Source organism: Muntiacus reevesi, chromosome 3 (assembly GCF_963930625.1).
Source record: "Muntiacus reevesi chromosome 3, mMunRee1.1, whole genome shotgun sequence".
Lineage (NCBI taxonomy): Eukaryota > Metazoa > Chordata > Mammalia > Artiodactyla > Cervidae > Muntiacus > Muntiacus reevesi.
This window is the reverse complement of record NC_089251.1, coordinates 10,385,258-10,398,859: the sequence shown is the minus strand read 5'-3', so window position 1 is coordinate 10,398,859 and position 13,602 is coordinate 10,385,258. Positions and strand designations below refer to the sequence as shown.

The following is a 13,602-nucleotide window of genomic DNA, read 5'->3' as shown; positions in this document are numbered from 1 at the left end:
ACCATATAAGTGGTAGTAAAATGGAACAAAAAGTGCTATGGGGCAAAGGTCAGTATAGAAAAAGAATGGAATTTCTTTTTTCTGGCCTTGCCAAGTGGCTTGCAGGATCTGAGTTCCCCAGCCAGGGACTGAACCCAGACCCTGTCAGTGAAAGCACTGAGCCAGGAAATTCCAGAATGGAAATTCTTAATAGCAAATAAAATCAGGTATGTACTCTGCTGAGTCACTGGGGCAAAAATCATGTAAACCTTATCAAGTCCTGGCTCTGATATCTGTTCTATCACAGTGGTAGAATGGACAGGACGGTGCTCTGAAAACTAAGTAGCTATGTAAATTCTAACCATTACCAATAATTCTGACTGCGGAATCCAAGAGCCCTGCACGGAGAAAGTGACATCTGAGCTAGAGCTAAAAGGGGCATGGAGGGGAATTCCCTGGCGGTCCAGCGGTTGGGACTCGGCTGCCTTACTGCTGTGGACCCGGTTCAACCTCTGGTGAGAGAACTAAGATGCCACAAGCCACGTGACGAGGCTAAAAAAACATTTTTCAAAATAAAATAAAGGGGCATTAAAGGGTATTGTATAAAAGAAGCATAAGTGGTAGTTATGGACGTGAACCCTAGTGCCAGGCTGCCTAGGTTTGCATCCCTGCTCCTCCACTTATTACTAGCTATATGATTTGAAAAGTTACTTAATTTGTCTGTGTTTGAGTTACCTGTCTGTAAACTGGGGCAAATATTAATACCAATTCACACAGTATTAAATAATTTAACATCTGTGCTATGTAAGTATTAAACAAGTAAGTGAAAGAAAGAGACTCAGCAGAAGCAAAGATGCAGGGAAGCACAAGGCATATGGTCAGAAGAGAGCACCCCAGTGTGTTCAGAATGGAAGGTAAAAGAAGGTGATGACGTGGAAGACATACAGTATTTAGAAAAATATGCTATTTGCCACCCTAAAAAGGTTATTAACTATATCAGAAAGAGCTCTGCACAAAGAGGCTTTCAAACTTAATTCCTTATTAGTTGGACAGCCTCAGGCAGATCATGAACTCTATGAAGCTCAGTTTCTCATCAGCGAAGTGAGGATACAGAACTAGGTAAACACTGACTCTCTCAGTTCTGAAATTCTAGAAAAGGGGCTGGGGAGTCATTAGAACTCCCACAGGAAACCTGCTGCCACATGTAGCTACTGAGCACCTGAAATGTGGCTGATCCAAATTGGGATGTGCTATTAACATAAATGTAAAATATATATCACATTTCATAGACTTAATACAAAAAAGATATTACACTAGTTATTTTATATTAATCACATGTTGAAATTGCATTAAATAAAATACTACTAAAAATGGATTTCACCGGTATCTTTTTACTTTTAAAAATGTAAATATAATCTGAGGCTCACATTTATGAGCATTTTCTTTCTATTAGACAGCACTACCACAGACTATGACTATGTTCAGAAGATCCGAGAGAATGTGATTCTATGGCCAAAAAGACAAGATAAAATGCCAAGCATTATCAGAAAGAGTCTTGAAAACACTATTTTAGCCCTATACAAAGCCATGGTCTATCCCTAACTGCTGTACTGTGTTTAGTTTTCCTTGCAATAGTTGAAAAGATAATATGCAAAACCAAATAACTCAGGTAAACAGAATGATCAATAAGACAGGCAATAAGGTGAGTGGCAAGACTAACAGGCTTCAAGCCTAGAAAGATCATGACTACCACATATGAGAATCTATTAAATTAGACAGAGGCCGAACAAGGAGGTGCAAAAGATTCTTCATCAAATCTCAGAAAAAAGCAAGAGAGGATTCTCTGAGGCTTTATGGAGGCATTTCAAACAGAGGTACAACTTTGCATAGCAGGTGGTCTTACATGAAAAACAGATGGCTCAGAGTAAACATAAAAGTGAGCTCCAAAAAAGATTGCATTAAATTATTAATCCATAGAAGTGGTTACTATTCCTGTGTTGTATGTCTGACGCAGACACTAGGATTCTCCCAACTCCGACCACAGAAATCGTCTTCAGTTCTTCAGTAAAAAAAGAAAAAACTGAATGCCAACTAGGTGTGCCATTTCTTTACTTACATGGCACCTTTAAGAACTGTCAGAGAGATCAGACAATCTCCATTTTACAGATCCTCTCTCATGCCAAAATACTTAAGTGTTAAGTATTCAGTAAGCCTGTCTTTTATCATTCCTTCTTCCACTTGGCCAGATATGGAATCTGTGTCTTCTATAATCCTCTCTGAAATCTTTATAGTGGGTGAGAATCACATAAACTCTTTTTAAAGAAAGGTTACCCTGTGGTCCACACACTTTCACGTATCATCCTTATTTCTTAAAACAGTTATGTACTTTTGATCCAGGACTAGTGATCTGACCACTTCCAAGGTAGATACAGAGAGATCATGATTAGATATAGAACATCCTATGCATTTATTATTTTATTTAGTATCTCCAACTTCCAGTCAATTCAAAACACAGGTAAATTTCTATTTTCCTACCAGAACAAAACTTTTCCATAATGATCATTAAGTGGCCCGAATGATTTCTTTTCTTCCTTTGATAGAATATTTTATTTTGGCTTTAAAGTCTCAGAAGAAATGCTCCTGGAATACTTTCTTGGCCCACCTAATTTTAGTTTGCACTTCATGCCAAGAGGGAGAAACAGAATTAAATTTCTTTAAATACACCAGAGATGCAGCACAAGAAAACTAATCTGATAAAAATATTTTCAAGACAAAGAAGAAAAGCCTCTACTTACATACAAAAATTTAGAATTCTTTTTTTTCTAGTATTCGGGGGAGGGATTTACTAGGAAACAGATGCACGCTAAGTACAGTCCCATTGTGCTGCAAAGGGAAATGAAATGGCTTAACAAATATATTATTTTAGGCTGGGAAGGAAATCTGATGTTTATAAAACAAAGAGGTCTAAAGAAAACTCAGCTGATCTATCTTTCCTATCATTTCAACACCCAATATCAAGATATGTTTTATAATAAGCAATACTTTACTCATTACAAAGATTAAAACTGCTAAAGAACAGAAAACGCCACTTCAATTTACTGACACGCAGAAGTCAACTTCACCAATGGAATTAACAATGCTACTAAAAGACAACTGGTTAGTTTTCTAATGAACTGGGCCGTAATGTTGGGTTGTTTTTCTTCTTTTTTTTCCTTAGGAAAAATTCTGTTTCCTAAAAAGTCATACAGCAGAAAGAAGCTTCAAAACTACTGTCACAAGAGCATGAAAGTTAGGAACTTCCCTAGTAATACAGTGGCTCCCAGTGCAGGAGCCTGGGTTCAATCCCTAGCCAAGGAACTAGATCCACATGCCACAACTAGCAGTTTGTATGCCACAACTAAAGACCTCACATGCTGCAACTAAGACATGGCACAGCCAAACAAATAAATAAAAATAACTTTAAAAAAAAGAGAATAAAAGTTACATTTCTATTATTACTGGCTTTGTCTCCGTTTTAATTAAATTACCCTGCTACAAACGGGGGAAATGGACAAGAATGACACCCCTATCAAATAGCACATATAATTAACATCTAAGTACAAATAAGTTATATTCACAACAGCTCCTGTGGCCTCAAGCATTTTGCATACTGTTAACAGATGTTAAATACCAACTCCCTGTGCCAAAAATGGGAGGGGGGGAGGTAGTATCTTCCTTCAGAGAAGAAAACTCACAAAGATAAACTGTTTTAAACTCACAGCTTAAAAAATAAACCAATGGGACCTAATTAAACTTAAAAGCTTTTGCACAACAAAGGAAACTATAAGCAAGGAGAAAAGACAGCCTTCAGAATGGGAGAAAATAATGCAAACGAAGCAACAGACAAAGGATTAATCTCAAAAATATACAAGCAACTCCTGCAGCTCAATTCCAGAAAAATAAATGACCCAATCAAAAAATGGGCCAAAGAATTAAACAGACATTTCTCCAAACAAGACATACAGATGGCTAACAAACACATGAAAAGATGCTCAACATCACTCATTATCAGAGAAATGCAAATCAAAACCTCAATGAGGTACCATTACACGCCAGTCAGGATGGCTGCTATCCAAAAGTCTACAAGCAATAAATGCTGGAGAGGGTGTGGAGAAAAGGGAACCCTCTTACACTGTTGGTGGGAATGCAAAGTAGTACAACCACTATGGAGAACAGTGTGGAGATTTCTTAAAAAAACTGGAATTAGAACTGCCTTATGATCCAGCAATCCCACTCCTGGGCATACACACCGAGGAAACCAGATCTGAAAGAGACACGTGCACCCCAATGTTCATCGCAGCACTGTTTATAATAGCCAGGACATGGAAGCAACCTAGATGCCCATCAGGAGACGAATGGATAAGGAAGCTGTGGTACATATACACCATGGAATATTACTCAGCCATTAAAAAGAATTCATTTGAATCAGTTCTAATGAGATGGATGAAACTGGAGCCCATTATACAGAGTGAAGTAAGCCAGAAAGATAAACACCAATACAGTATACTAACGCATATATATTTTAAAAGATGGTAACGATAACCCTATACGCAAAACACAAAAAGAGACACAGATGTACAGAACAGACTTTTGGGACTCTGTGGCAGAAGGAGAGGGTGGGATGTTCTGAGAGAATAGCATTGAAACAAGTATACTATCAAGGGTGAAACAGACCACCAGCCCAGGGTTGGATGCATGAGACAAGTGCTCAGGGCTGGTGCACTGGGAAGACCCAGAGGGATGGGATGGGGAGGGAGGCGGGAGCGGGGATCTGGATGGGGAACACATGTAAATCCATGGCTGATTCATGTCAATGTAAAATGCAAAAACCACTACAATATTGTAAAGTAATTAGCCTCCAACTAATAAAAACAAATGAAAAAAAAAATCTCACAGCTTAAAAAATAAAAGAAACTCAAAACTATCAACAGTTTACCCACTTAGCACACAACAAATCAACTTAAATGAACAAAAAAACAGGCTCTAGCAGTAACCGCTAAAGACTGCTAGTGGCCTAAGAAGTGGTTTTAACAAACGCAAAGAAACACTTGTCAAAAAGAGCAGTAGCCCAAAGACTTATATTCCTTTATTCTTACATTCATTCCTTTACTCAAACAGAGGTTTACTGTTACTTGGACTCGGCAGTACAAGGAACAACTCTCCTCCCTTGGAAAGCTGAGAAAATGCAATCTTGAGCTAAGAAGAGATTTCGGGGGGAGGGTGGACTTGACAGTAAAGTATTTGTATTTATTGACAGCCCCCTATTTTATCCACTTAAACTATAACCCAACGATGTACTCGAAAACGGGTCCATACTGGAATTAGTAGGAGAAAACCAACACTCTCAGAAAGTAACTGGGAGAAGCGCTCGGGAAAGAGGGACGACTTGACATTCTCCCATCACCACCAGACCGCTCGGACCCCCACCTACCCCTTCCCATACCGATTCCTCAGGCACCTGAACACACTGGGGCCGCGTTCCGGGAGCCGGCGACATCTCCTGTCAGACGCCGGCCACCCCGCGCTCCCGTCACCGTCCCTGGAGGGGATGACCTCGGGCCGCGAGAGCCGAGATCGGGGTAAAACGAGAGGTGCCTTGCAAGCAAAGCCGTGAGAGCTGAGGGGGAAACCCGGGGGCAGAAGCCGCGACATCCCTCGGGATCCCCGCCGAGAGAACCGGGACAGCATTCGGGGGTCTCGGGCTCCCCCCGCCCTCCGTGTGACACCAAGTCTGACCCGGTCGCCTCGCATCGCGTTAGGCCCTCCACCCCGATGGGACGGGATGCCGCCGGGGGGTCCCGCGGAGAGAGGAAGGGCGGGCCGGCGGGCGCCCCACTGCCGGAAGGGGCGAGCCCCGAAAGCAGCGCTCCCGCCCCGGCCGGGCTTACCTTCAAGTCGTTCTCCGGTAGGTATTTGCATAGCCGCGCTATCTCCACGTACTTGTCCAAGTCCAGGGGCGCCATTTTAGAAATAAGAAGCCCCGACGGCGGCGGCGGTATCCGCGGCGGTACTAGCGGCGGCAGCGGCGGAGGCCGAAGCCGGAACCCTCCCTACGTCACGTCCGGCCCGTGAGAGGCGTCTGCGCAGCGACGTCTAGCTTGACCCGATTTTCCCCACTGCCTCGACACGCCCCACGCCCTCTCCCGCTGAACCCAGGCTGCAGGCCCCCCAGAGGTCCCCTAGGTCCGGGGCGCGGAACCTGCTGAGACCCGTAGTTATCTGCCGCAGGGAGTGCTGGGATTTGTAGTTTTCTGTAGTAGTTAGCTGCTCCTCTTTTCCTTTCCTTTTCTTCATCTTGACTTTCACCTCTTTGGGGACCCAGGGAGGCTTTTACGAAGCAAAATGGCAAAGCAGGTGACGTTAGCCATTCCCTGGTTTCTCACTCCTACTCTTTTAAGCATTCTCTTCGCCAGAATATCTTCAGTTAAAAATCGGGTAAGCCTGGCCAGAGATTAACCTATTTGCACGGTTTCCAAGGCAGTATGAAAACCTTGCCTAAATAAACCTTTGGCAGAGATGTCAGGCTACCAAATTTCCAGCCTGGAAAGAAAGGAAACAAGTGTTTAAACTCTTCTTATGCCAAATGCTATACAGATGCTGTTTTTCTGCTAATCTAAATAACACTCGATAGGAAAGGAAGACTCAGAGAGGTTACGTAACTTGTCCAGCTCTCACAGGGAATAGGCGGGGGAGCCAAGAATAGGTCTGGGTGGCCCAGGAGGGCTGAGAGTTTCTTTATTGTACCCTCAACACCTAAATCAGGACCTGGCACTATCAACATTCCTTCACTCAACAGCTATTAACTGAACACTTTTTGTTGTTGTTGTTTTTATTAATCACTTGGTATTATCTTTAATTAAGTACAAAGACTTTTCCAGTCACATCACATAGAGATCATTTTATCCACAAAATATGGAAAGCTTCACGAATTTGCGTGTCATCCTTGCTCAGGGGCCATGCTAATCTTCTCTGTATAGTTCCAATTTTAGTATATGTGCTGCAGAAGCCAGCACTAACTGAACACTTCTTATGTGCAAGGTACCCTGTAGGTGCTTGGGGTATCCAGCAAACAAAATAGACAAAGATATCCTCATCCTGTATCTATATTCTAGTAAAGGAGACAGAACATAAACAATAACCATAGAAAATAACTGTAGAGTATATTAGAAAGTGGCAACTGCTAGGGGGGAAAAAACAGCAGAGTAAGGGAGATGTAGTGATACATGTTTAGGAACCAACAAAGAGGCAGATGAGATAGCTCTGTAGTTACTTAAGAAAAATTACAAAGACAGCTGATGCAGAGGCTCTACAAAGAAAAAAAAAAGAGCATGTCTAGAATCTTAGGGAAATGTCAAGAAGATTTAGTGTGGTTGGATCAAGGTGAGAGGAATAGGAGAGGAGATGAGAGAAAAGAACACTGATTTTTTACTTTTCATGCAATGAGGAATTATTGCAGAATTTTGAGCAGAGAAGTAACGATCTAACTTGTTTTAAAAGGATCACTCTGACTGTAGGAGGCAATAACTGAAGCTGAAAGACCAGTTAGGAGACACTTCTATAACCCAATAGTAGCAGGTGCTCCATAAATATTTGTTGTTCAAGTAATCCTGGATCCATCTTCTGGCCCTAAAGTGTATTTAGATGACATCTGGCTAAATTTTATTGAGGTATCTGGGTGAAGTTCTTTGTATTATTCTTGTAACTGTTCTGTAAGTATGAAATTGTTTCAGAGTAAAATTAATCCTTAAAAGTTTTTTGCAGAATGGCACCCACAAGCATACATTTCTTCATTTAGTCAATCAACAGTTATATAGTACCTATGACTGTGGAGAAGGGCATGGCAAGCCACTCTAGTATTCTTGCCTGGAGAATCCATGGATAGAGGAGCGTGGCAGGCTACACTCCATAGGGTCCCAGAGTTATACACAACTGAAGCAACTTAGCACGCACACACCTATGATATAAATGATACATATAAGATTCCTGCCCTATGGGTAATACATTCTAATAACAAAAATAAATGAGCAAGAATTAATTGCAAAGTATAATTCATGGTAAAAAGGGGGAAATTGGGGTGCCACGAGTGAAAAAAAAAATGGAGTAGAAGAGGCCTACGTTATGTTGGCAACACATGGACATCACGTGTGCAGACTCTAGCACTGAATGGCTAGAGTTCAAACCCAGGTTCTAATACTCCCTGTGTGACTGTGGCAAAGTTATCTATCCTTTCTGTGCTCCAGTTTTCTCAGTCCCAGTGAGGAGATAATAACAGTGCTTGCTTCATAGGGAGTGAATAAGAATACTTACCTTCCCCCTCAATATGTGGGGGAAAAAAGAATACTTATCTTCTAGGCTTGTAGTGAAGTTTAATAGAGTTGGTATACAGAAAGGGTTTAAAACAATGTTGTGTACAGTGAGTGCAAGGTGTTAGCTCTGAATATTGGCTGAGCAGAGAAGGTCTTTCTGAAGAGGTAACATATAAGACTTGAAGCAGGGGACTTCCTGGTGGTCCAGTGACTAAGACTCTTCACTCCTAATGCAGGGGCCCTGGTTCCATCCCTGGTTAGAGAACCAGATTCCACACACCACAACTAAGATTCGCATGCTGCAACTAAAGCTCCTGCATGCCATGACGAAAATAGAAGATCCTGCATGCTGCAACTAAGACCTGGTACAGCCAAATAAATAAACATTAAAAAAAAAAGAAGACGACGACTTTGGGTGAGGAGTATAGAGATAATAAGCTCAGAGTTTTTTGAAGGAAAAAAAAAAAATCCCCAAAGAGAAAAGGATGTTATTGTTGTTTGAGGGGTTTTGTTGTTGTTGTTGTTGTTGTTGTTTTACAGTCCTCTTTGAAAAAACTGACAGTTCACTTTTCATCTTTGAATCTCAGTAACTGGGAATTAATCCTATTCAAGATTTCTCCTCAGGAACTTCCCTGGTACTCCCGGGGCTAAGACTTCACCCTCCCAGGGCAGGGGGCCCAGGTTCAATCTCTGGTCCTCTGGTCGAGGAACTAGTTCCCGCATACCGCAATGAAGACTCAGCACTGGCAAATAAATAAATATTTTTTTAAAAAATTTAAAACAAGGTTTCGGCCTGGAGCCGCCAGCAAGCAGCTGCCGCGGCGTCCTCCGCTCAGCCTCGCCGGCCCTGCGCGCCCCGCCGCGTTCCCCGCAGTTCGGGTCCGGTCGCGCGTCGCTCACCTTCTCCTGACCTGGACAGGCGCCGTGGCACAGGTTCTCAGAGGCACCGTGACTGACTTCCCTGGATTCGATGGGCGGGCTGATGCAGGAACTCTCCGGAAGGCCATGAAAGGCTTGGGCACGGGTGAGGGGAGCATCCTGACTCTGTTGACATCCCGCAGTAATGCTCAGCGCCCGGAGATTGCTGTGGCTTTTAGGGGCCTTCTGGATGACCTGAAATCAGAACTGACTGGAAAATGTGAAAACTTAATCGTGGTTCTGATGAAACCCTCTCGGCTTTATGATGCCTATGAACTGAAGCATGCTCTTAAGGGAGCTGGGGCAAATGAAAAAGTCCTGACAGAAATTATTGCTTCAAGGACCCCTGAAGGATTGAGAGCCATAAAACAAGCTTATGAAGAAGAATATGGCCCGAGCCTGGAAGATGATGTGGTGGGCGATCCTTCAGGCTAATAGAGACCCTGACGCTGGAATTGATGAAGCACAGGTTGAACAAAATGCTCAGGCTTTGTTCCAGGCTGGAGAACTTAAATGGGGAACAGATGAAGAAAAGCTTATTACCATCTTTGGAACACGAAGTGTATCTCATTTGAGAAGAGTGACAAATACATGACTATATCAGGGTTTCAAATTGAAGAAACCATTGACCGAGAGACTTCTGGCAATTTGGAACATCTTCTCCTTGCTGTTGTGAAATCCATTCGCAGTATACCTGCCTACCTTGCAGAAACCCTCTACTATGCTATGAAGGGAGCTGGAACAGATGAGCGTACCCTCATCAGAGTTGTGGTTTCCAGAAGTGAGATTGATCTGTATAACATTAGGAAGGAGTTTAGGAAGAATTTTGCCACCTCTCTGTATTCCATGATTAAGGGGGACACGTCTGGGGACTATAAGAAAGCCCTCCTGCTGCTCCGTGGAGGCGAAGATGACTGACGGGAGCCTGGGGAGCCGGCCCGCGCCGTGTCCGCCCCGCACCCCTGCCTTCCTGCAGCGCAGCTCACCGCACCCTGCACGCCCGTGCTGCGCACACCGCCTTACTCACGCTAGCATGCCGTGGCCAGAACACACACGTTGTAGAAGAACGTAGCGGTGCTCCTTCTGATCTTAAGATCTTTCTCTTTAACTGTTGTAGCACTAAAGCGTACTTACGTTACTAGGACTAAAGTCTGGATCATTTATATTTCCGTATAAGAGGCAGACTGCTTTCACCCTTTTTAAAAAGCTTCATTTATATTAAATTGATAACCATATTACCTTAATCGGAACCTTAGCCTTGAAATTGTGAACTCCTGGAAGTGTTATTAATCAAGTTTGCTACCAAGTTAAACCTAAAAAATTATGGTAGTTGCAATCAAAAGATTAATGAATAATAAACATTTCCGTCTTCCTGAAAAAAAAAAAAGCAAGGTATCTTCTCAGAATTGGGAAGGGAGAAAAATAGGGAGATAGATACGAACATCTTTAAAACAATAAAAGTGCTTGAAAGGAAGGTGTCACAAGCCTCATTGCTTCCCTTGTTGATAAGTCAATGAACAGGTAGGTAATGAAGCCAAGTGGTATCCCCTTCCAGTGAAAATAAGAGGCAGTCCTCACATTACCAAACTGTCTGGCAAGTAGAAGCTCCCTCCCGGCAGACTCACCTCATTCAGAGAAACTCACTCTTGACATTCTCATTGTTGGATGAGTTCTTAGAAGAGTTGACAGATACACTGGGTGGTTTGCGACAGAGATAGTGTACAGAGCTTGCTGACTGGAATATGTTCTTAGTCTTCCTTGCACAAAACAGGAGATCTAGGCTCCTGCTTCTGCCATTTCAGTGGGTTAGTCATTTTAACTTCTCTGGGCCTCAACTTCCAGTTTACAAATAGATCTCAAAAGTTCTTTCCAAAAAAAAAAAGTTCTTTCCAACACTTTCTGAAATGTAATTTCTAGTCTGAAAGCACAGGTCCCACAATGAAAACTGGTTGTAGCAGGGTGGGAGGGAGGCTCAAGAGAAAGGGGATATATGTAAACATATATTAATAGCTGATTCACTCTGTTGTGCAGCAAAAACTAACAAAACATTGTAAAGCAGTTATACTCCAATAATAAAAAGAAAACTGGTTGCTATTTTGCCCACAAACCTCTTCCAATTTTTCTTGTTTATGCGCAACTCCAGCATGGCACCTTGAAATGGATTTCTCTCAAAGACACAAGGAACATCAGAGCAATTTGCAGCTGTGAGCAGAAATCTCCGTCTAGATGCACAGGGACATATGGCAGAGCCAACCTGGCCTTTAGTTTTCTTTCCTGAAGGAGAGCAGGAAACTCCTTTAGCAGTCAGCGGAAATTCTTCCATTAATAAGGGAACTCACAAAGGCCCTAGGAGTTTGGAATAGATATGTGAGCTGTAGAGAGAGCTGCAGACTGCAAATTTTGTTTTGTCAATAAATTTTTGTTGGAAGGACTTCCCTAGCAATCCAGTGGTTAAGAGTCCATGTTTCCAATGCAGGCGGCATCGGTTCAGTCCCTGGTCAGGGAACTAAGATCCTGCATACCACAAAGAGTGGCCAGTAAATAAATAAATAAATGTCTGTTACAGATTCAAGTAGCAAAAAGATTTACCAAGTTGGTCTTTCACCTGTACTATTAAACCCTCTCAATTACTCCCTCTTTGAGATAGATAATTTACTATTTCCATTTTAGACATGAAGAACCTAGACCTCAGAGGGGATAATGAACTTGCCAAAGGCCAAGTTTAGATGATCAGCACTGGAGTCTGGATGTGACCCCAAGTATGTCTGTCCACTTCTCACTCTGCTAGCATAGTTGAAGCTCTGTACCACAGGAGCTCCTGTGGTTTCCTTCCTTAGCTGTTTCTTCCAGTTCCTAGGATGCAACTCAGTTCTCCTGATTGTGGGTTTCTCAGGAACATAGACACAGTTGAACCAGCTCTGCATTTTCTGGAAAGCCACCGGGAACCTGTGGTTATGAAAGAGACCAACAATAATGCAGATGAACACTTCTAACTCAGGACTGGTGTCTAGAGTTCATTTACAGCTAGGAATAGCATTACATTTTACAGGCACTTTTGAATTGTGGTGCTGGAGAAGACTCCAGAGTCCCTTTAACTGCAAGGAGATCAAACCAGTCATTTCTAAAGGAATCAACCCTGAATATTCATTGGAAGGACTGATGCTGAAGCTCCAATATTTTGGCCATCTGATGCAAAGAGCCAACTCATTGGAAAAGACCCTGATACTGGGAAAGATTAAGGACAGGAGGAGAAGGGGGCAACAGAGGATGAGATGGTTGGATGGCATCGTGGACACAATGGACATGAGTTTGAACAAACTCTGGGAGATGGTGCAGGACAGGGAGGCCTGCCATTCTGCAGTTACAGGGAGGCAAAGTCAGACACGACTCAGCTGCTAAACCCTGAACAACCAGCTCTGCGTCAGTCACCGGGCACTAAGCACTTTATAAACATTAGCTCGTGCATTCCTCACCATAGGCTTGTGGCAGAAACCTTATTAGCTCCATTTTACAGACGGTGACACTGGCGCCCAAATAAGAGTAACTTCCACGAGAATAGATACTCTTCTTGATGAACTTTTTGTTCCTTGCACTTTTTACCAATGGACCTAGTTACTGGTTTTTCTGTTTCATCTCCCTCCCTCCTTCCTTCTGTCTCTCTGTAGTTAAGACTGTAAACTCCAGGAGGCCAGGGGACAAGTTTGCCTGGTTCAGCATTGCTGTCGTTCAGATGCTCATTTGCAACCCCATGGACTGCAGCAAGCCAGGCTTCTCTGTCCATCACGAACTCCCAGAGCTTACTCAAACTCATGTCCATTGAGTCAATGATGCCATCCAACCATCTCATCCTCTGTCCTCCCCTTCTCCTCCTGCCCTCAATCTTTCCCAGAATCAGGGTCTTTTCCAATGAGTAGGGTCTTTTCCAATGAGTTGGTGTCCCAAGTATTCCAGCTTCAACTTCTGCATCGGTCCTTCCAATGAATATTCAGGGTTGATTTCCTTTAGGATCGACGGTTTGATCTTCTTGCAGGTTCAGCATAATGCCTGCCATAGTTACAAATGCTAATTGTGGAATGAGTCAGCTTTTTAAAGTGCCAAAGCTTGAACTGGCCTAAAGACCGCGCAGAGAAATTTACACCCAGGAAAGCACCCTCAACTCTCCCTTTCAGAAACCATTTCTAACAATCGCTGGAAATGAAAATATCCTAGCTCCTTTAAGATAACCCACGGGGATTTGGGTCACCTAAATAGATGCCCAACCCCTGGCGTTTCGCTTGAAAGTCGTTTCCAAGTAGCCGTGCCTTATTTACTCCGCTGGGGAGGTAGGGCCCGCAGGAAGACCTGGCCAGTTCAGCTCTGG

The 13,602-nt window shown here is 43.0% G+C and overlaps 1 protein-coding gene, 1 non-coding gene and 1 pseudogene across 2 annotated transcripts in view; 1 reads left to right on the top strand and 2 right to left on the bottom strand.

Moving 5' to 3' along the window:
• The window catches only part of PPP6C (protein phosphatase 6 catalytic subunit), a 37,431-nt gene extending 31,306 nt beyond the window's left edge, over positions 1 to 6,125 (bottom strand). Inside the window, exon 1 of the mRNA XM_065928459.1 lies at positions 5,907 to 6,125. Within this exon, the coding sequence (XP_065784531.1) occupies positions 5,907 to 5,981 (75 nt within the window). The 5' untranslated portion in view covers positions 5,982 to 6,125. The remainder of the gene's footprint in view (positions 1 to 5,906) is intronic.
• Positions 6,126 to 6,338: 213 nt separating this feature from the next.
• Positions 6,339 to 10,629, top strand: LOC136163779 (annexin A5-like; annotated as a pseudogene).
• Positions 6,925 to 7,031, bottom strand: LOC136165644 (U6 spliceosomal RNA). Its single transcript, XR_010662649.1, has one exon. It is a non-coding gene; the product is annotated as a U6 spliceosomal RNA (small nuclear RNA).
• Positions 10,630 to 13,602: the final 2,973 nt, after the last annotated feature.